The sequence below is a fragment of the Chiloscyllium plagiosum genome, unplaced genomic scaffold (genome assembly GCF_037043375.1).
Source record: "Chiloscyllium plagiosum isolate Xiang-an unplaced genomic scaffold, Cpla_swu_hap1 HiC_scaffold_14, whole genome shotgun sequence".
NCBI classification, from domain to species: domain Eukaryota; kingdom Metazoa; phylum Chordata; class Chondrichthyes; order Orectolobiformes; family Hemiscylliidae; genus Chiloscyllium; species Chiloscyllium plagiosum.
In genome coordinates this window covers 67,240,217-67,266,642 of record NW_028270152.1, presented here as the reverse complement: position 1 = coordinate 67,266,642, position 26,426 = coordinate 67,240,217, and the positions used below count along the sequence as shown (strand labels likewise).

Below are 26,426 nucleotides of genomic sequence, written 5' to 3'. Positions count from 1 at the left end.
TGGTGCTCCATCACTGGGAACAATGGGGTCATCAGCCAGCATCATATGGGAAACAATCATTTCCCCCAAAAAAGAGACAGACAATAGCTGTATAATTAATGATACTGGGTGATTCTCATGATGCTGGAAGGCCAGTAGGAAGCACCAATGAAGAGAAAGAGAGAGCGAGAGAGTGTATGTGTGCCTGTCTGTCTGTCTGGGGTGGTACTCCTGCAAAGGCCCTATCACCAGGAAGGGTGATTGGGCTTAACCCTATTTGGGCTGCCAGTCTTTTGGTTTTGCCAGGGAGATTCCGGTCTGGTTCCCGACTCTTGGAAGGCTTTGGAAATTCCAAAATCAGCCTCTGACCCTAAGTCAGCCTGGCATTAACCGGATACCTGGGGCAAGGAGGTTAGCTGCCTCCCACTGCTATTTCTAGAGGAATGGCCTGCGGTGGAATCATCCTGTGTGAACATCCGTACCCATACCCCTTTCAGCTCATTCCTGTCAGGGAAGGGGGAGCTGGAAAATCTAGACCCCTGTTGCTCATTTTAGCCACAGAGCAAATGAAGTGAATATCCTTATGAGTTAATTGTAAAACCCAGAATTAAACTGGAAGTGGGTCTGTGGAATGAGTGATTCTTTTTTTAGGCTCACTGTACAGAAGCTCTGGAGATGTAAAATATCAGGAACCATATTTCAATCAGTTCAAGGCCTCAGCCCTGAGGGGAATAAACTGGGTATTAAAAAGAAGAATGTGACTCCTGTTTATTGCAGCCGTTTTCAATTAATCCACGCAAGTGGGAGGAGGGTAGGGGGCAGCCATTCCCTATTTAAGACTAGTCTCTGTGATTGCTCTGCACCTCACTCCTCACCAACCTCTGCCAAATTCCCAGTGGTTCAGAATCCGTTACAAGCAAAGAGGGATTGTTGGCTCAGTGAAGGCTGATTTCTTCCGTGTCAGCCCTGCGTTTTCTGTGGCATGTTACTGGCATGCCCAACAGACCATTAATATGCCCCTCCTCCTGCAGTGCCACGTCCCCAAGAGCACACTGCGCAGTGAAAGAAAGAGAGAGTCCCAGATACAACATGCATGAACACAGATGGGGTTGCATCAGCCTCAGGCTATCTAATGAGGTAATGTAACAGCACCATTGCACAGATGGCAGGCAGTTCAGTGCTTCCCCCACTCCCCACCCCCCATCATCCCTGTAGGAATATCAACCAAGTTGAATCCCAGCCTCTCTTGACTCCAACCAGGCTCTGCCTCTCAGGCTCCTTGCTGCTACAGTCTATTTAAAGTGACAGGCCTTGGAGGCCTTATGACTCATCAGCTTTTTCCAACATCCAGCATGTTAAAGCAATTTTTTTTAAGAATCGGAACCTAGGTTCAAATATCTTGCTGATTTCATCCAGAACCCTGCTGCGCGTCTCTTAACTTGCACCAGGTCCTGTTCTCCCTTCACCCCTGTGCTCACTGACCCTCCACAGGAACCATTTCAAATTTTCTCACTTATCAGTGGCCTTTCCTCCCCTCATCTCTGAAAAAGTATTCTAGCTCTTTCAACCATAAGGCGTTTGCGCAGAAGTAGGCCATTCAGCCCATTATGTCTGCTCCACCTTCAATGAGATCATGGCTGATTTGATAATCCTCCACTCCATTTTTCTGCCTTTTCCCTGTAGACCTCGGTTCTGTTAATGATTAAAAATCATAACCTTTAATATACTTAATGACCCAGCTGACAGCCCTCTGCAGTAAAGAATTCTACACATTGACTCCCATTGACAGAACAAATTCCCCTCCTCATTTCTGTCTTAAATTTGTGATCCTTAATTCTCAGATTATGCCCTCTGGTCATGGACCTCTCCCTCAAGGGAAACAACATTTCTCACCTACCCTGTTAAGTCCCCTAAGAATCTTGTATGTTTCAATAAGGTTGCCTGACATTCATTTAATTTCCAAAGAATACAAGCCCAACGTACTTAATGTCTCCCATTAGACAATCTCTCCATATCTGGAAGAGCCGAGTGAACATTCTCTGGACTGCCTCCAATGCCAATTTTTTTTTCCTTAGATAAGGGGTCCAAATCTTTTCCACAGTATTCTAGTTGTGTTCTGTCTAATTCCGTGTTTAGTTTTAACACAGCCTCCCTAGATTTATACTCCATTCCTTTGAAATAAAGGCCAACATTCCATTTGCCTTGCCTACCACCCAGTGAACTTGGATGCTAGCTGTTTGTGATTCATGGATGAGGACACCCAAGTCCCTTTACTCCATAGCTTTCTACAGTCTTTCTCCATTTAAATAATATTCATCTCCTCTTCTTCCTGCCAAGAGCAAAACCTCACATTTTTCCACATTATAGTTGACCTGTTAAGTTTTTGTCCTCTCACCTAATCTCCCTGTACCGTTCTGCACACTTTTTGTATTTTCCTCAGCAGTCACCTTCTCACCTATTGACGCATCATCTGCAAACTCTGAGATTTTGGTGATCCTTCTACTCTGGCAATCTGAACCACCCTGATTTCAATAGTTTTTGATTAGATTAGACTCCCTACAGTGTGGAAACAGGCCCTTCGGCCCAACCAGTCCACACCGACCCTCCGAAGAGTAACCCACCCAGACCCATTTCCCTCTGACTAATTGACCCAACATTATGGGGCAATTTAGCATGGCCAATTCACCTGATTTGCACATCTCTGGACTGTGGGAGGAAACCGGAGCACCCGGCGGAAACCCTCCCAGACACAGGGAGAATGTGCAAACTCCACACAGACAGTCACCCGAGGCTGGAATCAAACCTGGTACACTGGTGCTGTGAGGCAGCCGTGCTAACCACTGAGCCACTGTGCCGCAACTATTTCCCTGTTGTTTCCACCAGCTGAGTTCTGAAATTTCTTCCATAAATCTCTCTCCCTTAAAGATGATCCTTTAAATCTGCCTGAAATGAGGGGTTTTTTGGTCATCTGCCTTGATCTTTCTTCAGGTGGCTCAGTGTTGTTTTTTCTTGGTAATTTGAAATAAAGATGGCCCTGCTCATCTTCTGCAGTATTTGGTAATTCATCCCAAACTCAGTCATCGGCTGTATCCTCTCTTATTAAGCGACTCTTGGATAGACCCATGGATTATAGTAAAATGTAGGGTATGTAGGTTAGTTTGATCTTAGAGTAGGATAAAAGATCGGCACAACATTGAGGACCGAAGGGCCTATACTGTGCTGTCGTGTTCTATGTTCTATTATGTGCTGTGATCAGTCTCAGCAGAAGTAGGAATCTGCTGAGACTAATCAGAGCCCAGAAGAAGAGGATACAGCCGAATACTGAGTTTGGGATGAGTTATTAGTTCAGGATTTCCTCATCCTATGTTTTACTTTCCCCCTACTCTGCCTCTTCAGAGCATCTTTGCTATATTCCTTTAACTGCCCACCACAGACTCAGACTTTCAGAAACAGTTCATTTTAGCAAGTGAATGTCACAAAATCAGGTCATGAGTAGCCCAACTGAGTGATGACAGAGCCAATATGTGGTGGATACTCAACATGCCAGCCCACATGAATCCAGTGTAATAATGAACAGACTTTTCATACATTAAAAAGACTCTAAATGAATGAAAGGTTGCTGTTAATTAACTGCCTGAGGACTGTACTGGACACCCAGCATAATGGTTACAATAATCATTATGCAGACTGGTGTGAGGTGCTAGTCATGGAACAAGTTACATAGCTTAACTGGCCACCCCTACCTGAGAGAAACTAATATTAAAAGGCACATTTAAAACTAGAGGACTGATGATGTACTGGGTTGACAGACCTTCACCCCCTTCATCTGAATCTATTTCCGATCACAAAGTCACAAAGTATTTACAGCACAGAAACAGGCTATTCATTCCAACAAGTCCATGTCAGTGTTTTTTGCTCCACATGAACTTCCCATCTACTTATTTTCACTCGAACAGCATATCCTTCTCTTTCCTTCCCCTTATCAAACTTCCCTTAAATAGACCAATGCTATTTATCTCATTTGCTATATCTATTCCACATTCCAAGGTCCTTTTGATGAAGACGTTTCTCTGAATTTCTCAGATTATGATTTATTAATGACAGTCTTCATTTGTGGTCACTATTTCTGGTCTTGCTAACAAATGGAAGCATCTTCCCTACCAAACCCTTTTCTAATCTTAAAGCTCATCTACTAAATCTGATGGGATGGGTTGAAATTATCCTTTGTCTCACACCATTAGAATTCAGCATGAAATAGTTGGGCAGTTTCAAAACAGCTCCTGTCTCATGCAGCCACAGCAGAAAACAATTTATTATTTAGCAGTCTCATTCTCAAGCTTTCTTTATATAGTAGATACTGAATTGGGTTCAGACAGAGATGCCCCTTTTGCTTGGGCTGGACCCACCTGCTTACATAATGGGGGTGGATTTGACAAGATCAGCAAGCTGTGAGCTTCCTTAAATGTAAAATCATGGGCACAGTCCCATCTGGCCAGAAACAACCCCTGCACTCCTGAGAGAGCAGCCTACTGCAGGCAGCCAAGCACCAGTGAGCCGATCCCACTGTGCATTGCCTTTCCAGCAAGCCCTCTTCCCATCAGAGGTACTGGATGGAAAACCTACCTTCTAGGAAGGACTCAGTGCCTCAGACACCAAGTGGGTTTGAGTTACTTATACAAAAGGCTGTGATGCTTAGTCATAGAGATATCATATTGTCTGTAAATAGGAAGACTGTCACATTTACTCCATTACAATAGAAAGATCTTTATTTTCTGGAAAACACTAAGTTTCCCCATGGTAGGTTATTGCACAAAATACGGAGGCACAGGATTGAAGGTGATTTAGCAGTTTGGATCAGAAGTTGGCTAGCTGAAAGAAAACAGAGGATGGCGGTTGATGGGAAATATTCATCCTGGTGTTCAGTTGCTAGTGGGGTACCGCAAGGAACTGTTTTGGGGCCATTGTTGTTTGTTATTTTTATAAATGACCTGGATGAGGGCATAGAAGGATGGGTTAGTAAATTTGCGGAGGACACCAAGGACACGAGAGTTGTGGATAGTGCCAAAGGATGTTGTAGGTTAGAGAGAGACATAGATAAGCTGCAGAGTTGGGCTGAGAGGTGGCAAATGGAGTTTAATGCAGAAAAGTGTGAGGTGATTCACTTTGGAAGGATCAACAGGAATAAAGAGTACTGGGCTAATAGTAAGATTCTTGCCATGTAGATGAGCAGAGAGATCTCGGTGTCCAGGTACGTAGATCCTTAAAAGTTGCCACCCAGATTGATAGCATTGTTAAGGCATAGGTGTATTTGCTTTTATTGGTAGAGGGATTGAGTTTCAGAACCATGAGATCATGCTGCAGCTATACAAAACTCTGGTGCAGCTGCATGTGGAGTATTGCGTACAGTTCTGGTCACCGTATTATAGGAAGGATGTGAAAGCTTTGGAAAGGGTTCAGAGGAGATTTTCTAGGATGTTGCCTGGTGTGGAGGTAAGGTCTTACAAGGAAAGGCTGAGGGACTTGAAGAAGTAACAAAGAGGATTGATGAGGGCAGAGTGATAGATGTGATCTATATGAACTCCAGTAAGGTGTTCGACAAGATTCCCCATGGGAGACTGGTTAGCATGGTTAGATCTCACAGAATACAGGGAGAACTAGCCATTTGGATACAGAAATGGCTCAAAGGTAAAAGACAGAGGGTGGTGGTGGAGGGTTGTTTTTCAGACTGGAGGCCTGTGACCAGTGGAGTGCCACAAGGATCGGTGCTGGGTCTTCTGCTTTTTATCATTTACATAAATGATTTGGATGCAAGCATAAGAGGTATAATTAGTAAGTTTGCAGATGACACCAAAATTGGAGGTGTAGTGGACAGCGAAGAAGGTTCCCTCAGATTACAACAGAATCTTGATCAGATGGGCCAATGGGCTGAGAAGTGGCAGATGGAGTTTAATTCAGATAAATGCGAGGTGCTGCATTTTGGGAAAGCAAATCTTAGCAGGACTTATATACTTAATGGTAAGGTCCTAGGGAGTGTTGCTGAACAAAGAGACCTTGGAGTACAGGTTCATAGCTCCTTGAAAGTGGAGTCGCAAGTAGATAGGATAGTGAAGAAGGCATTTGGTATGCTTTCCTTTATTGGTCAGAGTATTGAGTACAGGAGTTGGGAGGTCATGTTGCGGCTGTACAGGACATTGGTTAGGCCAATGTTGGAATATTGAGTGCAATTCTGGTCTTCTTCCTATCGGAAAGATGTTGTGAAACTTGAAAGGGTTCAGAAAGGATTTACAAAGATGTGGCCAGGGTTGAGGATTTGAGCTATACGGAGAGGCTGAACAGGCTGGGGCTGTTTTCCTTGGAGCGCGGAGGCTGAGGGGTGACCTTATAGAGGTTTACAAAAATTATGAGGGGCATGGATAGGATAAATAGACAATGTCTTTTCCCTGGGGTCAGAGAGTCCAGAACTTGAGGGCATAGGTTTAGGATGAGAGGGGAAAGATATAAAAGAGACCTAAAGGGTGGTATGGTTATGGAATGAGCTGCCAGAGGATGTGGTGGAGGCTGGTTCAACTACAACATTTAAGAGGCATTTGGATGTATATGAATAGGAAGGGTTTGGAGGGATATGGGCTGAGTGCTGGCAGGTGGGACTAGATTGGGTTGAGATATCTGGTCGGCATGGATGAGTTGGACCAAAGGGTCTGTTTCCATGCTATACAGCTCTATACTCAATACTCTATGACTTAATTGAGACATATAAGATGATCAGATAGATGGATTGGACAGTGAGAGCCTTTTTCTCGGATGGCAATGGTTAGCATGAGGGGACATAGCTTTAAATTGAGGGGTGATAGATATAGGACATATGTCAGAAGTAGTTTATTATTTCAGAGAGTAATAGGGGTGTGGGACACACTGCATGCAACAGTAGTAGACTCGCAAACTTTAATGGCATTTAAATGGTCATTGGATAGGCATACGGACAAGAATGGAATAGTGTAGGTTAGATGGGCTTCATATTGGTTCCACAGGTCGGCGCAACATTGAGGTCCGAAGGGCCTGTACTGCACTGTAATGTTCTATGTTCTATGAGTTATTGTTAAAAGCACTATATAAATGGAATCCGTGCTTTTCTTTAATGTCTCCTTATGTAGCTCAGAATCAAATTTGCTGCTGGTGCTGGTTTGTACTTGTTTTGAGGTGCTTTATAAAGGCATGGTGCTGTGATTGGACATGTCAAGTCTTGGTACATCAACTAAAAAAATGACAAAACCTTGACAAAATAGAGTTGTATGCAACTCTGTATGTTTGCAATACAGAGAAGGGAGGAGGTAGTGCTGAATAGTGGTCTTCAGTTTGGTGTTAGAAGGGCTGGGTAACAAATTGATTCCCAATGGGGATGGATCTGGCAGCCCTGAGTGAAACATTCACTTAACGAGTGCATCTTCCCAGGGCAGTATTTCCCTCCAATGTGGCTGCTGGGTCTGTAGCACATAAGGATATTTAGGAAAGGTTGCAGTAGTCTAACCAGATCATAGTGCTGTTCTCTCATGAAAGAGAATTAACTGGTGATGGTTTAACCTGAGGTCACCATGCCTCAGGTAAGGGGAGAGGTTGAGAAGGAGAGTGGTAACTTCAGCTGGTGTGGGAATTGAACCCATACTGATGGCATTAGTCTGCATAGCAAACCAACCATCTGAGCTAACTGACCTCCCATCATCGGGATATAGTGACAGGCCACTCACCACAAACATTGGAACAATTTGGACAGGAAGAAATCTACTGGTGTCCATAGTCACGACGTGTCGTGCAACTTGAGCACTCGGCACACTGTCTGAAAAACATCTCCTGGGGGAAGCAACAAATTAGGGCCTGCAGCCAGTTCTACTGAGGACTGAAACCTGACAGAGGTCAAAGTGTATGTGTAAGCTTGGACTAGTGGGCACGCCCAGTTTACATCAGTTTTATCTGACTGCAGTCTCTGCCTAAATTAGCCAAGTTCTTGCTCAGAATGGGTTTGTAAAACAATAACAAAACCCAGTCATCTCTCAGATTCTAGCTATGGAAACTATGTGGCAGGAAGTCAAAAACCCATCCATGCATGCCTAAAAATAATCATGGTTCTTTGTTTCCTTTCTCTTTACTGGCTAACAGTGCTCTCGGAGAAGCTTCAGTATCAGGTGCTCAGCACTTCAATGAAAAAATCTTGAGTGAAATAAAGAAAGAACAGATCACTAGAATTCTTGCTTTTTCTCATCCTCAATGGCACTTAAGAGACAGCCATTGTGGGTCTGGAGTCAAACATTAGCTGTACCAAGTAAGGACAGCAGATTGTTTCACAGTCACCAAGTCTGCAATTCCAGCATTATGGTGGGACTTAAAGCTATAGGCTGACCGCCGTATCCACAGGTTTGGTTACGGCGGTTTCAGTTACCCACGGTTTACCGTGGCCCAAACGGATTACAGGGAATGTTCCAGAACTAGAGACTGGGGGCTGTCAGGAAGGTATATTCCTCATTTAAATGAATGGGTTTGTGACTATCCTTGGTTTCAGGCTTCCACGGTAGGTCTTGGAACGTACACCCCGTAGCTATGGTGGGGGGGGAACCACTATTTATCACCAGCAAATTAGCCTGGGTTTCTGCTTTACTCGGCTTATAATATTATCACAATGCCACCATATCCCTATTCCTGCATGTGATCATCAAATACAGTTAAACAAGAATCCTCAATGTTAACAACCACCAAACAAAATGGGAACAAGCCAGGAGGTTAAAAATATCCTCAGCTTTGCATTCACTGAAATTGTGCTTCTCCCACATCCGCTGGGAATTTAGTGAGCATCGTTAGGGCCTCACTGTGAGATTCTCTCACCAGGTAAGCAAGGACCTCATTCAGGTTCAAAAGGTCAAGCTCTGATTACCTCATTCAGAACCTGTGACTACATGATTGCTGTGGCAGATATGGGTTACTGTGCACAGTTCATCTTTATTCAGTATGGTAACGGGTTCAGACTTACATATAAATCATACCTTATCGATCGCAATGGAATTTGGATCCTAGTAAAGTGTGCAATCCTCAGAGTGTTGAATAGTGCATGTGAGTGATTTCCCTGTCCTGACAGGCTCATTGTCTGAAACTGGGGGCCTCTGAGAATTAGTTGCAACTGAAACTGGCAAATGGATAAGGCTGAGGCCTGTCCCAGCTGTTATGTAATGTGAATGTGATGGGCTGACTGATATGTCTCATTGCACAGTTTTGAGAAATTAGATAAATTATGACCAGTTGCCTCAACACCATTTAGCACTTAACATTAAATCACTACTCTTTTGACTTTGTGTCAGCTGTCCTATTAGAACTGTTTAGGCTGTGCATTCACCTTTCTCCTTTCATCCACACCTCCTCCCAACTTCATGCTCCAAACTTTGAGTTACCAGGCAGATTCACAATGACTTACCACATTTGTGTCTTGTTCCAGTGTGTTTTCTGTGACGTCCGATCTCTTACTCTTTGGCCGGTTACAGTCCAACTGAATCAGGGGTCGGCAGCGGTAGTGACAACGGAATCTACAATCTGTCAGAAAAGCAAAAAGAGACTCATGGTTATTTTCCTGCCCAGGCATAAATCCAGAACAGGGGCTGATCGTTTAATCCACTTATTTATCTTGAATAGCTCAGTTATTCAACAGGAAAGTTGGCCCTCCTGTCTCTACTGCAAGTCCATGGCCACAGGTTACCTGTCTCTAATCTGTGCTGACCTTACCATTACACCATTGGCTGACCGATACATCAATTGGTCAATGATGGCTGCTTCAATATCCACAATCCTCTGCACTCTGGAAGTGGCTCTATCCCTGGTCTGAATGCAGCAAGGGGTCTTATTCACCCTGTGCCTGGCAGAGAGTAGGGTATCATGGCAAAATTACGAGATTAGTTGTCCAGCAGCCCAAACTAATGCTCTGGAGCAAATTAGATCACATCCTACTTCAGCATCTGCTGGAATTTAAATTTAAATAATGAAATCTAGAATGGAAAGCTAGTAATGGTGAGCATGACAGGTATCATTAGTTCAACACAACTAGAACATTACGCACAGTACAGGTCCTTTGGCCCTTGATGTGGCACCGATCCTGTGGAACCGATCTGAAGCCTATCTATCCTTCTCTATTCCATTTTCATCCATATGCTGATCCAATGACCATTTAAATGCTCTTAATGTTGGCGAGTCTACTACTGTTGCAAGCAGGGTGTTCCACACACCTACTACTCTCGGAGTGAAGAAACTGTCTCTGACGTCTGTCCTATACCTATCACCATTCAATTTAAAGCTATGTCCCCTCATGCTAGCCATCACCTTCCGAGGAAAAAGGCTCTCACTGTCCACCCTGTCTAACCCTCTGATTATCTTATATATCTCAATTAAATCACCTCTCAACCTTCTTCTCTCTAATGAAAACAGCCAAGTCCCTCAGCCTTTCCTCATAAGACCTTAGCTCCACACCAAGCAACCTCCTAGTAAATCGCCTCTGAACCCTTTCCAAAGCTTCCACATCCTTCCTATAATGCAGTGACCAGAACTGTACGCAATATTCCAAGTGCGGCCGCACCAGAGTTTTGTACAGCTGCAACATGACCTTGTGGCTCCAAAACTCAATCCCTCTACCAATAAAAGCTAACACACTGTATGCCTTCTTAACAATCCTATCAACCTGGGTGGCAACTTTCAGGGATCTATGTACATGGACAGCTAGTGCTCTCTGCTCATCTACATGGCCTAGAATCTTATCACTAACCCAGTACTCTGCATTCCTGTTACTCCTTCCAAAGTGAATCACCTCACACTTTTCCGCATTGAACTCCATTTGCCACCTCTCAGCAGCTCTGCAGTTTATCTATGTCCCTCTGTAACCTGCAATGTCCTTCGGCACTATCAACAACTCTAGTGTCCTTAGTGTCATCTGCATATTTACTAACCCATCCTTCTATGCCCTCATCTAGGTCATTTATAAAAATGACAAACAGCAGTGGCTTCAAAACAGATCCTTGTGGTACACCACTAGTAACTGAACTCCAGGATGAATATTTTCCATCAACCACTACGCTCTGTTTTATTTCAGCTAGCCAATTTCTGATCCAAACTACTAAATCACCCTCAATCCCATGCTTCTGTATTTCGTGCAATAATCTACCATGGGGAACTTTACTGAAATTTAGATATCCCACATTAACCACTTTCCCTCATCCACCTATTTAGTCAACATCTCAAAGAACTCAATAAGGCTTGTGAGACACAACCTACCCTTCACAAAACTGTGTTGACTATCCCTGATCAACTTATTCCTTTCTAGATTATTATAAATCCTATCTCTTATAACCTTTTCCAACACTTTATCCCCAATTGAAGTAAGATTCACTGGTCTATAACTACCAGGGTTGTCTCTACACCCCTTCTTGAACAAGGGGACAACATTTGCTCTTCTCCAGTCTTCTGGCACTATTCCTGTTGACAATGACGACAAAGATCAAAGCCAAAGGCTCTGCAATCTCTTCCCTGGCTTCCCAGAGAATCCTAGGATAAATCCCATCCGCCCAGGGGATTTATCTATATTCACACTTTCCAGAATTGCTAACACCTCCTCCTTGTGAACCTCAATCCCGTCTAGTCAATTAGCCTGTGTCTCAGTATTCTCCTCAATAACATTGTATTTTTCTTGTGTGAAAACTGACAAAAAGTATTCATTTAGGGCTTCTCCTATCTGCTCAGACTCCGTACACAATTTCCCACTACTTTCCTTGATTGGCCCTAATCTTATTCTCATTATTCTTTTGTCCTGATATACCTATAGAATGCTTTAGGGTTTTCCTTGATCCTATCTGCCAACAACTTCTCATGTCCCCTCCTGGCTCTTCTTAGTTCTCTCTTTAGGTCTTTCCTGGCTAATGTGTAACTCTCAAGCGCCTTTACATCTCATCCTAATATAAGCCTTGTTCTTCCTCTTGACAAGAGATTCAACCTCTTTAGTAAACCACAGCTCACTCGCTCGACCACCTCCTCCCTGCCTGACAGGTACATACTTATCAAAGACACACAATAGCCGTTCCTTAAATAAGCTCCACATTTCAATTGTTTCCATCCTCTGAGGTTTCTCTTCCCCATCAGATACTCCCTAAATCTTGCCTAATTGCATCATAATTGCCTTTCCCCCAGCTTGCCCTGCTGTGTTTACCCATCCCTTTCCATCACTAAAGTAAACATAACCGAACTGTGCTCACTATCACCAAAGTGCTCACCTACCTCCCAATCCAACAGCTGGCGGGGTTCATTACCCTGTACCAAATCCATTGTGGCCTCACCCCTTGTTGGCTTGTCTACATACTGTGTCAGGAAACTCTCCTGCACACATTGGACAAAAACTGACCCATCTAAACAATCTGACCCATAGTATTTCCAGTCACTATTTAGAAAATTAAAGACCCCTATAACAGCTACCCTATTACTCTCGCTCCTATCCAGAATCATCTTTGCTATGCTTCCCTCTGCATCTCTGGAACTATTCAGAGGCCACTCTGAATAGAAAACTCCCAACAGGGTGACCTCTCCTCTCCTGTTTCTAACTTCAGCCCATACTACCTCAGTAGACAAGTCCTCAAAAGTCCCTTCTGCCACCGTAATACTGTCCTTGACTAACAATACCACACTGCTCCCTCTTTTACCGTCTTCTTTGTTCTTACTGAAACGTCTAAATCCCGGAACCTGCAACAACCATTCACTTCCCTGCTCTATCCATGTCTCTGAAATGGCCACGAGATTGAAGTCCCAGGTACCAACCCATGCTGCAAGTTCACCCACCTTATTCCGGATGCTCCTGACATCATTATTGTGTTTCATTATTGTTCTTTAGAGAAGGATAGCTTGCATCCTTAAGTAGTCTGACCAATTCCAAATCCACAATAATGTGGTTACCTTTTAACAATGCTCTGAAGTTGCTTCGCAAGCTACTCAGTTTAAGATGAGCAACAAACATTGTCCTTGCCAATTACACCCACATCTCATTAAAGAATTTCAAAAATAAATTGTGTATTGTGGCCCGGTTTGCTTTAATCAGTGCAGTAAGACAAAAGAACATGACCTTGTCATTTTTTTCCTCAGTGACTCTCAGGAGTAATCAATAGACTCCAGGTAAACCCAGCAAGGTTGGCAGCTCCAATAGCTAGCAGACGTTTATAGATTCAAGACCGAGTGCAGATCTATTGTAGGAGAAAGTGAGGACTGCAGATGCTGGAGATCAGAGCTGAAAATGTATTGCTGGAAAAGCGCAGCAGGTCAGGCAGCATCCAAGGAGCAGGAGAATCGACGTTTCGGGAATTCCTGAAGAAGGGCTCATGCCCGAAACGTCGATTCTCCTGCTCCTTGGATGCTGCTTGACCTGCTGCACTTTTCCAGCAGATCTATTATGCACAACCTTAACTAATACACTACATTGGACTTACAAATATTCCTCAGCACTAAACAAGGAAGAACACTGAATTCCCTGTATTGCTGGCCATGTTCCTCCTTCAAATCCAAACCATCAAAACAGATTAAATGGTTATAATTGCTTTTAGTGTGATCTGGCAGTCACATCTCTAAATCGGATAATCCAAAGGAGATCTCGAGGTCCCGATAGAAACATTACATCAAAGAGGTGTTTCCAACAGTGATTGCGTCTTTTGTTTACAGTGATTAAACAGGCACCATCTCTAAATGACTGACCTTCCGCCCTCTCTCTCTCTCCCCACACTTTCCCTGGTGTTCTGTGTGTTATTTGGAGACTTACCCCACAAAGTCGGTAGCAGCAGCAGTCTTGTTGTTGGTGTGCAGTCCAGCTGCCCTGGAGAGGGGGCAGGGGTGGATGGAGTTTGGGGGGGGTTCGTGGGGGTGGGTGTTGGACAGAGTTGGGGGAACGGGGGGGGGGGGGGGGGGGGTGGCAGTGTTGGATGGGGTTGGGGGACGGGTTCAGGAGGGCAGTGGTGTTGGGCACGGTTGGGGGGTGGGGTTGAGGGTGGGAGGTGGGAGTTGGGCGGTTTTGGATGGGGTTGAGTGCAGGATGGGGCGGTGTTGGACGAGGTTTGGGGGGGAGGGGGAGGTGGGGGGTGGCAGTGTTGGACAGGGTTGAGGGCGGGAAGGGGACGGTGTTGGATGGGGGCGATATTGGGGGCAGGGATCGCGCACTGTGTGTTGCTGTAGTCTCCCGAACGTTGAGCAGACTTTAAATGTCTTTCCTCTGGGGCTCGGAGTTTTTAATCAATTAAGCGAATAATTGATTATCCAAACAAAATAGTGCCCACCCATCCCGTTCGAATAATCAAGGTTCCCTGTAGATGTGGAAGGTTTTACAATGTCCTACCTAGGATGTGTGCCCTTTCCTCTCAAATATTTCTCTCTGTACTGTTTTTGATCATCTATTCTCTACTTAATTCCTAGAGGTTTCCTCCAGCTCTATCTTTTCTTGTTTTTTTTTCTTCAATACATGATCTCCATTATCTAACAATATCCAGCTGAGAGTTCTCATCTTTGCTCTGTCCTGAGCAATTTTGCCATGTTCTTGGCATCACTGTCACCAAGCAATTTTGAAGAAGCTATCACTTTGGTGGCAAGAACAGGAAGGCAGATTACTACCTAAACGGAGACAAGTTAGGTAAAGGGGCAGTAGAACGAGATCTAGGTGTTCTTGTACATCAGTCAATGAAAGCAAGCATGCAGGTACAGCAGGCAGTGAAGAAAGCTAATAGCATGCTGGCCTTCATAACAAGAGGAATTGAGTACAGAAGCAAAGAGGTTCTTCTGTAGCCCTGGTACAGGGCCCTGGTGAGACCGCACCTAGAATATTGTGTGCAGTTTTGGTCTCCAAATTTGAGGAAAGACATTCTGGCTATTGAGGGAGTGCAGCGTAGATTCACAAGGTCAATTCCCAGAATGGCGGGTCTATCTTATGTTGAAAGATTGGAGCGACTGGGCTTGTATACCCTTGAGTTTAGAAGGCTGAGAGGGGATCTGATCGACACGTATAAGATTATTAAAGGATTGCACACTCTGGAGGCAGGAAGCATGTTTTCGCTGATGGGTGAGTCCCGAACCAGAGGACAGAGTTTAAAAATAAGGGGTAGGCCATTTAGAACAGAGTTGAGGAGAAACTTCTTCACCCAGAGAGTGGTGAGTGGTGTGGAATGCTCTGCCCCAGAAGGCTGTGGAGGCCAAGTCTCTGGATACTTTCAAGAAAGAGTTGGATAGAGCTCTTAAGGATAGTGGAATCAAGGGTTATGGAGATAAGGCAGGAACAGGATACTGATTGAAGAATGATCAGCCATGATCACAATGAATGGATATGCTGGCTCAAAGGGCAGAATGGCCTACTCCTGCACCTATTGTCTATTTCTATTGTGACACACACTCAGCCCCTTAGGTTTTCTCTTTCATTCACTTTGCTTGTGGCTGATCCACAGCTGAACTCCATTTTTTCTTTGGCTTCACCACTATTCTGTGGAATCTTTTTTCTTGTAGGACAGAGTGAATAACAACAGGTGTACAAATCTTTATTCAATTTCCACCACCAGGAAGAAAGGAAACACCCGAGTGGCCAGTGACAAGCAGTGCCCTTCACATCAAAGGGCAATGCTATGTGATCAAACAGTGAAGGGGAGGACAGGGATTAAATCAAAATAGAGTTGGAGGGGGAAATAAAACACTCACTCCCTGCGATGCCCACCTCTCCCTGAAAACCTCGAGTGTGTTGGTGGACACCGCATGCTCCCTTCTCCAGAGACACCTGGGCTCGGACGTAGCTGCGGAAGAGGGGCAGGCAATCGGCCCTAATAACCCCCTCTGTGGAATCTCTATTGAACCTCTTTACATTTGTTTTGCCTCCCATCGTACTGCACATCGTATTAATTAATCAAATGCTTTCACATTCATTATTGTTAAATACTATGGCAAAGGATTAAACTCTTTCTCATTTGCTCCCAATGCAATATTGAAACATAAAAGCTGATCCAAAGTGCTTTCCAATCTTAGTCTAGTGAGTGACCAAATATCACCAACTAGCTAGAATAATTTATTTTCACAAGAATAATTAAAGATGTTGCAGCCTATTCAACCCATCTAGAGACCCCTACCCCCTTCATGGCATTCACTTTTGGTTTAGTTTAAACCTAAGTATCTACTGTTAATAAGATAATAGTGGTAGAAAGCTTTGCCAACCACTTCCAGTTTACTGAATTCCTCATTCAACCAGAACATTCCTGGCAAGCCACAGCTTTATCTGGACTCAACATCATTTTGCTTTGGTGCCCTCAGTCCTCACAGCTGAAGTCTCCTTCCTTCCATTTGTCGAGAGTTGTATAGTTTACTCGAAATAAGTTACAGGCTAAATATTTCATGGACAACTTAATCTTCTCCCTCAGCAAACTGGACAAAGCCCCATTCTTATCCATATTTGCGAGGGAATTCGAAGATGTGGCTAAGACGATCATTTTATTTTGAAGAGGCACAAGTGAAAAAAAAAACTAGAGATTCACTGGTTTCCTACTAAAGGTTCAATTGATAGATTTTTACGTTCCAAGGCTCAAAGTCAAACACAGAAACTGAAAATAAAAACTAAATATTGTGGACACTGGAAATCTTAAAAGGACAATTGCTGGAAGTGGTGAACAGATAACTCTGTTTCTATCTGCTCTGAGGTTAATGTTTTGAGACAATCACTTTTCATTAGAAATGGATCACTGACCTGGAACTCTGCTTCTTCCTCATTAGAGGGATGGAAATACCTACTGAAGTTCTGACACTATGTAGTATAATATAAAATTGTGGCACCCAGTCATGTGAATATGGAAGATCCCAGTTTTGATACTAGGGAAAGGCTACGCATCTATCACTCTTATGCTTACTGGCCTAAAAAGATAAAGTTGCCATAGCCTTATCAGGCTATAAGGCTGCTCTCTCATTGGAGAGAGACAACAGCTGTTGGTTTAACCCAAGAGTCACTACGCTGCAACTGAGGGGAGAGGTTGAGAAGGAGAATCCTTCTTGGTAACCTCAACCGATGCAGGAATTGAATCTATGCTGTTGGCATCGCTTTGCATTGCAAACCACCTGGTCTCCAGCTGAGCTAACCAAACCCCACTGCTAACCTATAATGACTCCCAGTCTCTCAACCTCTTGATTTTAGAATTTTCCTCTTGTTTAAATTGCTTCAATAGTTTCAGCGTGGTCATAGCTTAAAAATAAGGGGTTGTTCACTTAAGAAAAAAAAGAGAGGAGTAAAAAATTTTTCTGAATGTTGTAAACTTTGGAATTCCCTTCCACAAAACGCCAATAGATATAGAATTTTTAAATAATTTTAAGGCAGAGATAGATGGATTCTTGATTTCCCAAGGAAATGAAAGATTACTGAGGATTTGCAGGAACGTAGATTTCAGGTTAAGTTCAGATCATGAATGGTGGGGCAGACTGGAAGGGCTGATTGGCCAAACCTTATTTGAAGGTTTTCAGTGGGTCTGGTTGCTCCTAGCTCTATAACCTTGCTTGGTCCTTCAACCATCTGAAAATTCTTTGCTCCTCTAATCCTAGCTTTTGTGGATCCTCTGCTGCCTTAGCCTGCCACTGTCAGCCTCGAGTTCAGCTCCTTAGGTCCCAAGCTCTGGAATCCCCTCCTTAAACCTTTCTCCCGCCTCTTTTACGATGCTCCTTAAAATCCCTAACTTTTCTGACCTAACTTCTTACCATTCAGATACTTGCTCAAAACAATGAAATTACTCTCTTCTCTTTCTGTGTTTGTGGCTATTCTTAACAAGGGGATCTGCTGTCATGGTATGGCACATTTGTCAGTCCACAGTTGTTTATCTGTAACTGCACTGTGACACCCGCATTTCAACTACACCCAGGTCAACCCCTCTTTCTGCTACCATCCACCTTACTCTCCAGAAGAGATCTCTGCAGCTTTTCTGCTCTGATCAAGTGGCTGAAAGTTTGTTTTCTGAATGTCATTTCTTAATATTCACTTTGTTCTTGCGATTTCAACTACCTCTTCGTTTGCATAATGGTCTATGTTTGTATTTTTAAATAGCTTTTTAGTACACCCACATTTCAAAGGCATCTTCTAACTTACACAGATTTTTATTTGTCCAGGTTTAATAAGACAATGGAAAATAGATGGAATATAAGTTCTTTTCTCATTACAGGCTCAAGTTTTCTCATCAAAAATATATCTTTTGTCTTTACAAAGTTACTTCTGGCCATCTCTATCCTTCTTCTAACTTTTCCATTACATCTGCATCTTCTGTTATCATTTCTCCTAAACATACAAATTTATGATATGTTCTTTGTGACATGGTCCACTTCCATATTCACTCTAGTTTTTTCTTATGTATTCCTTCCAACTACCCAATTTCTGAGTTTTTGGTGTTATATCAAATCCATATTTTAAACTTTTAAATGTTGTTCGATGTATGTTATTTTCCACAGCCTCTCCTGTAATACTATGTCGTCAGTGCACCACAGGTTTGTTGTGTTCTTGCCCATTTGAAGTATATCTAATTCCCTGAATATTTGTTGTGTACAGATTGAATGATCTGGTGACAGAATTTAGTTTTATCTTATAGTACTCCTTTTTTCACTTGAAATATATTGAACTCTGCAATTTCTAATCTGATGCTCTTGGTTTGGTTGCCATAGAGGTTTTGAATAAGTTTCACGTCTATTATATCCAGGTCACGTTTTAGCAGCAGTGTTACTTAACAGTAATACAATTGTCAATAAATCTCAATCAATTAATCTGCAATAGAGAAGAGGAAACACCCAGCGATGGAGAGCTTCAGAAATCAGAGGTTCAAAAGCATTTGTTCATCCCAAACATTCCAAGGGACATGTGAAAGCATCATCACCTCCACAGGAGAGATTAAGCATCTCAAAGCTGAACACCACCTAACTCAGTTCTGATTTTACTGATGTCTGGAAGCAGCCTTGGCATTGTAACAAGGTTACGCAACCTGACCTCTTCTCCATTTTAGGTTTTAATCTTCAAAGTTTGTGAGAAGATTTGTAGCTCGGGTGCTCATTGTTGTGGTTCTGTTCGCTGAGCTGGGAATTTGTGTTGCAGATGTTTCGTCCCCTGTCTAGGTGACATCTTCAGTGCTTGGGAGCCTCCTTTGAAGGGCTTCTGTGATCTTTCCTCCGGCAATTGTAGTGGTTTGAATCTGCCGCTTCCGGTTGTCAGTTCCAGCTGTCCGTTGCAGTGGTCGGGATATTGGGTCCAGGTCGATGTGCTTATTGATTGAATCTGTGGATGAGTGCCATGTCTCTAGGAATTCCCTGGCTGTTCTCTGTTTGGCTTGTCCTATAATAGTAGTGTTGTCCCAGTCGAATTCATGTTGCTTGTCATCTGCGTGTGTGGCTACTAAGGATTGCTGCTCGTGTCGTTTCGTGGCTAGTTGGTGTTCATGGATGCGGATCGTTAGCTGTCTTCCTGTTTGTCCTATGTAGTGTTTTGTGCAGTCCTTGCATGGGAATTTGTACACTACATTGGTTTTGCTCATGCTGGGTATCGGGTCCTTCGTCCTGGTGAGTTGTTGTCTGAAAGTGGCTGTTGGTTTGTGTGCTGTTATGAGTTCTAGTGGTCACAGTAGTCTGGCTGCCAGTTCGGAAATGCTCTTGATGAATGGTAGTGTGGCTAGTCCTTTGGGTTGCGGCATGTCCTCGTTCCGCTGTCTTTCCCTTAGGCATCTGTTGATGAAATTGCGCGGGTATCCGTTTTTGGTGAATACATTGTATAGGTGTTCTTCTTCCTCTTTTTGCAGTTCTGGTGTGCTGCAGTGTGTTGTGGCCCTTTTGAATAGTGTCTTGATGCAACTTCTTTTGTGTGTGTTGGGTGGTTGCTTTCGTAGTTCATACAAGTGAAGTTGCATCAAGACACTATTCAAAAGGGCCACAACACACTGCAGAACACCAGAACTGCAAAAAGAGGAAGAGGAACACCTATACAATGTATTTGCCAAAAACGATTACCCACGCAATTTCATCAACAGATGCCTAAGGGAAAGACAATGGAACGAGGACATGCCGCAACCCAAAGGACTAGCCACACTACCATTCATCAAGAGCATTTCCGAACTGGCAGCCAGACTACTGTGACCACTAGAACTCATAACAGCACACAAACCAACAGCCACTCTCAGACAACAACTCACCAGGACGAAGGACCCGATACCCAGCATGAGCAAAACCAATGTAGTGTACAAATTCCCATGCAAGGACTGCATAAAACACTACATAGGACAAATAGGAAGACAACTAACGATCCGCATCCATGAACACCAACTAGCCATGAAACGACACGAGCAGCTATCCTTAGTAGCCACACACGCAGATGACAAGCAACATGAATTCGACTGGGACAACACTACTATTATAGGACAAGCCAAACAGAGAACAGCCAGGGAATTCCTAGAGGCATGGCACTCATCCACAGATTCAATCAATAAGCACATCGACTTGGACCCAATATACCGACCACTGCAACGGACAGCTGGAACTGACAACCGGAAGCGGCAGATTCAAACCACTATAAATGCCGAAGGAAACATCACAGAAGCGCTTCACAGGAGGCTCCCAAGCACTGAGGTTATCACCTAGACAGGGGACGAAACGTCTGCAACACAAATTCCCAGCTCGGCGAATAGGTTTTAATCTTGCATGACTAGGTTCAGAAGCCTAAAGAGTCAAGCATTGCTGTATCCAGTAGACAGATGGCTTTGCAGTACTATATATGGGCTAAGAGGAGGAGTAAAATATCCCCATCTGCACATCAGGCTCCTAAGCTTCCATGAAGCTTCCTAAGCTTGCCCAGTGGGCTGAAATCTTCCACCTCTCTCTCTCACACACATTCAAACCATAATCTTTAAGGGAACTGCCATTTCTGATCTCTCCCTTCACCTCCAGTCTCTCACCTTAGTCTATAACACCCCTCTCTCCTAATCCATGCCACTCTCTATCTTTTACAATCCCTCTCTGCCAAAATATTCAAGCAGTCACCTCTCAAATTACATTAAATTATTAAGGTAATAGAACTAATATGATCATATGAAGGCGTTCTCAATTTGAGATGACATTGTGACCTCCTGTGATTTGAGATGGTGCTTCATTTACGTGTTTAGTATATCACTGTCCTTTGGGGAGTCTGGAAATGAAGTCTTGCATGCTTACTCCTTCAACGTCACATGGAACCACTGAGGGAAGGCTCCAAGCAAAGTCAGAGCAAGATGAGGCAGCGGAGCTTGTGATGGGACTGATGAAGGCTACTACTCAGTTTAGATCCAGACAGTGCAGTTTTCTGAAGAGGAGAGCTTTGGAAGATGATAAACAATATGGAGAGCAAAGTAGTACAGATTTCACTTCCAGGATGATAGTGAATCTTTTGACTTTGAAACTCAGGCATGTATGAGCAGAATTATTTGACCAGTGTAACAATAGTACACCGCTGTTGTGGGATTGTCCCTTCACGAGGTACCATATCCCCATTTTAACACTGTTCCTGAGAGAATAGCCGGTTCACAAAACTCACCCTTGAAAATGTTAATTTTTAATATGTTTAATACATAAACAAAGCACAGTGTAGAGCATGTGGTTTAAATCACCATGGATAACAGTGTCTGCTAAATGTCTAAATAATAATGATTATATGAATTTTAAACAAGCGTTATCTTTGCTATCGGGTTTGGCATACATTGCACAGCACCATTTCAGTTGCCTGTAGCTATGATGCCCTATGATGTCATTTGATCTAAAACATAAGCAATATTTGGGATTCAGTGTAAAATAATAATAGTGTTTCCAAAGATGTACAACTATTGTTTTACTGATCAGCTACCAAAGGATTTTTCACATTTACAACCAACATGAAGAGAAACACCTAACACACCAGTCACCAGTGGGGATTTTCTGATCAGATGGGAAGAAATTTGCAGTCCAACCCAGGGGTACCAGCAAACATAAAACAGCTCTTACAACAAGTGAGTCCTAATTCTAGTCTCACTACTTTTCACAAACCAGAGTTCACGCACACTAGGCCATAGAGACAATATGCCAGAGAAACTGATGTTTCTGTACTGAAATTTGTATGGTTTTTAAATCCACTTTAATACTGCAGGGCCATATTTATGGTACCAATATACACATTTGCTGGGTACCTCTGGCAATATGTGTGTAAATATTCTCATTGGCTGCTGAATCATTTTGCTTTACTCCTTCACGCAACCTAAATTTTCCATCCTTTTCTAAACTTCACCTATTTTTCCCCAGAATTAGTTTAGTAAAGATGGCCTTCCAGTCAGTGTACCCAGGCTTTTGAAAACAGCGGTATTTCAACAAGGAGGGAAGGATCCAAACAGGGAAAGTTACACTAGGCTGGATCTACAGCAGTGAACTCTGAAAGATTAGATGGATAGAGCACAGAAGGAAGCCATTCGGCCCACAAGATCTACACTGGCTCTCAGCAACTGCAGTTTGGCACAGCTGGAGTCCTGAAAGCAGAATCTGAACAGGGAACGCTGGGAATTGGCTGGCAATCTTTACAAAAAGGATGACTATACACAGCAAGAAATGTCTGCAACACAATGAGTCATTCATAACCTCCCCACCAACTGTAATTTCATCTGACACACATGCACAAACATTTGCCTTCACAGACAAAAGTTTCAGTGGAATACATTTCGTATCATGAGATTGGGATGACAGCCAGTCCAGAACTTCTCACTTGCAGAGGAAATTACATAATTGAGATACAACGGTAGCAGCACAGCCTCTCTCGTAGCCCTGGTGACTCACTGAGAGAATCTTTCTCACAGCCACTTCACTGCAAAGTACATCAGAAGGAGCTCAGTTTCACCCAACAACCACTGATCTTTGAAAGAATTTGGTGCTCAACTCTTTCCTCTTCTTTTTCCTACCCATAAGGCTCTCTCACTGGAATTAAAAATTCTATGGCACTATTTTGAACAAAAAACGGTCTTGGGTGCCCTAACCAATAATTATCCTTCAGTCATGACCACTGAAGCAAATCTCATTGCTGTTTGTGGGACCTTGCTGTGGCTGCTACGCTTCCTACATTACAGCAGTGCCCACAATTCAAAACAACTTCACACAAACACTTCAAAATATCCTGTGGTTGCAAAAGCAGCATTAATGAATGCTAGCTCCGGTCCTTTTCAGACTGACTGCCAAAATCAGTTTGGAGAGTTGAAGACCGCTGGGCCAATCTGCTGGAAGGAGCACTCACTGAAATAAAGTATAAAAGATAGGAAAGAAACATAGCATGCACTACCTCAATGAAACAGATCCACCCTGAGTTGGCTTGGCTCTCCATATGACTGGCCAAGTACAGTTCGCTCACTTGCTGTGTTAGGTTAGACCACAAGTTATTGAAGGCCATGCTGATCTACCACATTCTCACTGATTACCTCATGACACAATGTATCCTGTCTGTCCATTCGTGAGGATCTAAAATTTGAATTCAGGCAACAAGTATATGTAGATTTTTATTTACCACAAAATGGTTTCTCACTTTAAAAGAATACTATAAAATGGCTGAGAATACTGATTGAACCCTGTGAACCTGTACTGCTAATTTGCAGAATTAAGCTGAAATTCAAAGATAAGAGGACAATAGAGTTTTCATAAAATGAATACTGACACATTAATTGACCATTCAAACTAACCTCGAATAGATACTTGGCATGACAATTTACATAAATAAGATTTCTTTTCCAAGGAATACCATTGGATTAGCCTGTTGTCAATTGTGTCACCATATTACAGTTGATTGGACTTTTCTTGTAATTAAGAACCCTTTCTCAGGAAATATCATTGGATTAACTTGCTGTAAATCATGCCACCTTAGTGTATGTGATTGATCTTTCTTCTAATTAAGGCTGTACTATCTCTTAAAAAAACATATAAATAATGTGTAGTTTTCAAATGTAATTGTGCAACTTCACAAAAAAAGAACACACGAGCTTTGACCTCAGTGTTGCTGGATAGAATTGTGTCAAGGTACCTTAATTCAATAAATTAATGACTTTTGCTTTTTGAACAGACCGTGTTTGTTGATTCTTTTGACCGATCTTGAACCAAGAGGCCCCTCTTGAGGGGTCATAGATCTTCACTCACACCTTGTGGTCACTCACTCCATCATGGGACCAAGTGATGCTGTTCCACACACTCCTGCCCATTATTATTCCTATCTTGCCGGTTATATTCTTTCATTCAATACATTTACACTCTACATCTGCCACTCATCCTGCCTGTCAAGCTTTGCCTCTCCATTTGCCTCTGTGTCACACCACCTTGCATCTTCTCACGCTCCAATTGGACACAGCTACAAGCTAATTGTCTCTGGTTGCTGCAGCTAGTCCATCAGTTGCTGTGTAGCTTAAGTTCTGGAGACCAGTACTGCTTTGAAATACTGAAATCCATGGTACACAAGGCCTTTGCATTGAACAATAAATGGAATGGGTTCTTGGAGGATTGGGTGGAGGAAGGTAGCGGGATAAAAGTCTTCATTTAGGAACTGCACCCAATGCTCATTCTTTCCAGAGAGAATGAACATCACTATTCATCTCTACTGGAAAAGCGAGTGAGGAGATGGGAGAACAACCTTACACGTAAACTAGAGGGAAGCAGCAGTCACACTGTATCAAACAGAAGCAGTGAACAGATTGTAGGTACTCAAATAGAATATCACAAACATGAAATGGTACAACAATGGAAAAGGCTCTCAGTCCACCAAGGCCATGGGAGATGGTGGCACAGGGTAATGTCATTTGATTAACAATGTAGATGGCCAGGCTAATGCTCCGGTTCAAATCCCTCCACAGCATTTAAATTCAACTAATAAAACGTGGAAATTAAAGCCAATCTTAGTAATAGCAACTGTGAAATAATGAGCAATTGCTCTAAAAATCCATCAAATTCACTCGTGCCCTCTAGAGAAGGAAATCTGGCCTACGTAACTCCGGACCCACAGTAATGTGGTTGATTTTCAACAGAACTCTGAAACGGCCAAATAGTTCAAGGGCAACTGGAGACTGACAACAGATGTTAGCCTAGTCAGAGAGACACATGGTTTGAAAAAATAAAAAACACTGTGCCAGTCCAGTTACAGGTTTCAAGTGCCAGAGTATGGTTTATTAGCCACTGGGTTAATGCCAGTCAAATATTCCAGATGCTAAGCAACTGCCATTTACTGACAAACACTGGCCTACTGCCAGCTACCACTGCCAGTCGATGGACTACTGGCAGTTACTGACTGAGACACACTGGACTGCTGCCGAGTCATTCACTGTCAGACACTTAACTCCCAGCTGCAGGATTTTCCATGAAATTAATCATTTATTTCTTTAGCGTTTCACCATTTCCGTATGATTTTAGGGATAGACGATCAAAGCCTCAGTTGTTTTACATGTGGAACAAGGGATTCCTGGAGGGCTGCAATCTAACTGAGAACTCATGTAGTCGACGTATCTAGTGACAGATGCTCTCAAATCCAGTACCTGCAGAAAACTGATTTACAAAACCTGTTTAAATTAATAAAGCCATATAATCCATCATTATCCCTGCAGGTTTTGTTCAGGCTGCATATTGGACTGAACCTGAAGACAGAGGCATTACACTATTAAAAGATACTCTTAGGTCACTTGGGGCGGGACCTCCCTGTTCCTGCAGAGATAAGTTTGAATCAAGATTAGGAAATCTCTGACTGGCTTTTTCAGAGGAGAAAGTGAGGACTGCAGATGCTGGAGATCAGAGCTGAAGAGTGTGGTGTTGTAAAAGCACAGCCGGTCAGGCAGCCGGCAGGTTGTGCTTTTCCAGTACCACACTCTTCGACTCTGGTTTTTCATAGAGTCAGGAGTTCCCAGTGCCCCCAAATTTCACTCGCGCGAGTTAAGGCTTAGGCCAGTTGGGGGTCATGAATGTTGCACCCTGTACTCCTGACCTAATGTGTTCTACTGTGGGAACAGACATGTCCAAGTCCTCCACAATCTTATCAAATTGGACCAACTTTTCAAGGCCTCTTGGTTAGGAACGAGTTAGTGCATGGAATACACTTCCTGGACATGTAGCAGGTTCAACAGAGGCATTCAAGAAGGCCTGGGATGACTATTTGGATTGAAATAGTGTGCAGGAATACAGGGGAAAGACAGGAAATTGGCACTAGGGAGTAGAACCAGTGCAGGTATGATGGGCTAAATGACACTGTAATAATTTTGCTGTTATACTCAACGGCACCTCAGTAATGTTCCCCTGCCCTTCTTCAAATTAGTGACATGGAGCTTTTTACATCACTGCGAGAGGGTAGATAATGCTCTCCTTACCATCTCCTTCAGTACTACAATCCTGGAATTCCCTTCTTAACAGCATCGTGT

At 43.2% G+C, this 26,426-nt stretch overlaps 1 protein-coding gene and 1 long non-coding RNA gene across 3 annotated transcripts in view; one reads left to right on the top strand and one right to left on the bottom strand.

Moving 5' to 3' along the window:
• LOC148147981 (uncharacterized) overlaps positions 1 to 26,426 on the top strand; it is a 114,900-nt gene that overhangs the window by 16,269 nt on the left and 72,205 nt on the right. The window lies entirely within an intron of this gene.
• LOC122559172 (ras association domain-containing protein 1-like) overlaps positions 1 to 26,426 on the bottom strand; it is an 88,108-nt gene that overhangs the window by 23,370 nt on the left and 38,312 nt on the right. For both annotated transcript variants that reach the window (XM_043708549.2, XM_043708550.2), the window contains exon 2: positions 9,434 to 9,549. In XM_043708549.2, the coding sequence (XP_043564484.2) occupies positions 9,434 to 9,549 (116 nt within the window). The remainder of the gene's footprint in view (positions 1 to 9,433; positions 9,550 to 26,426) is intronic.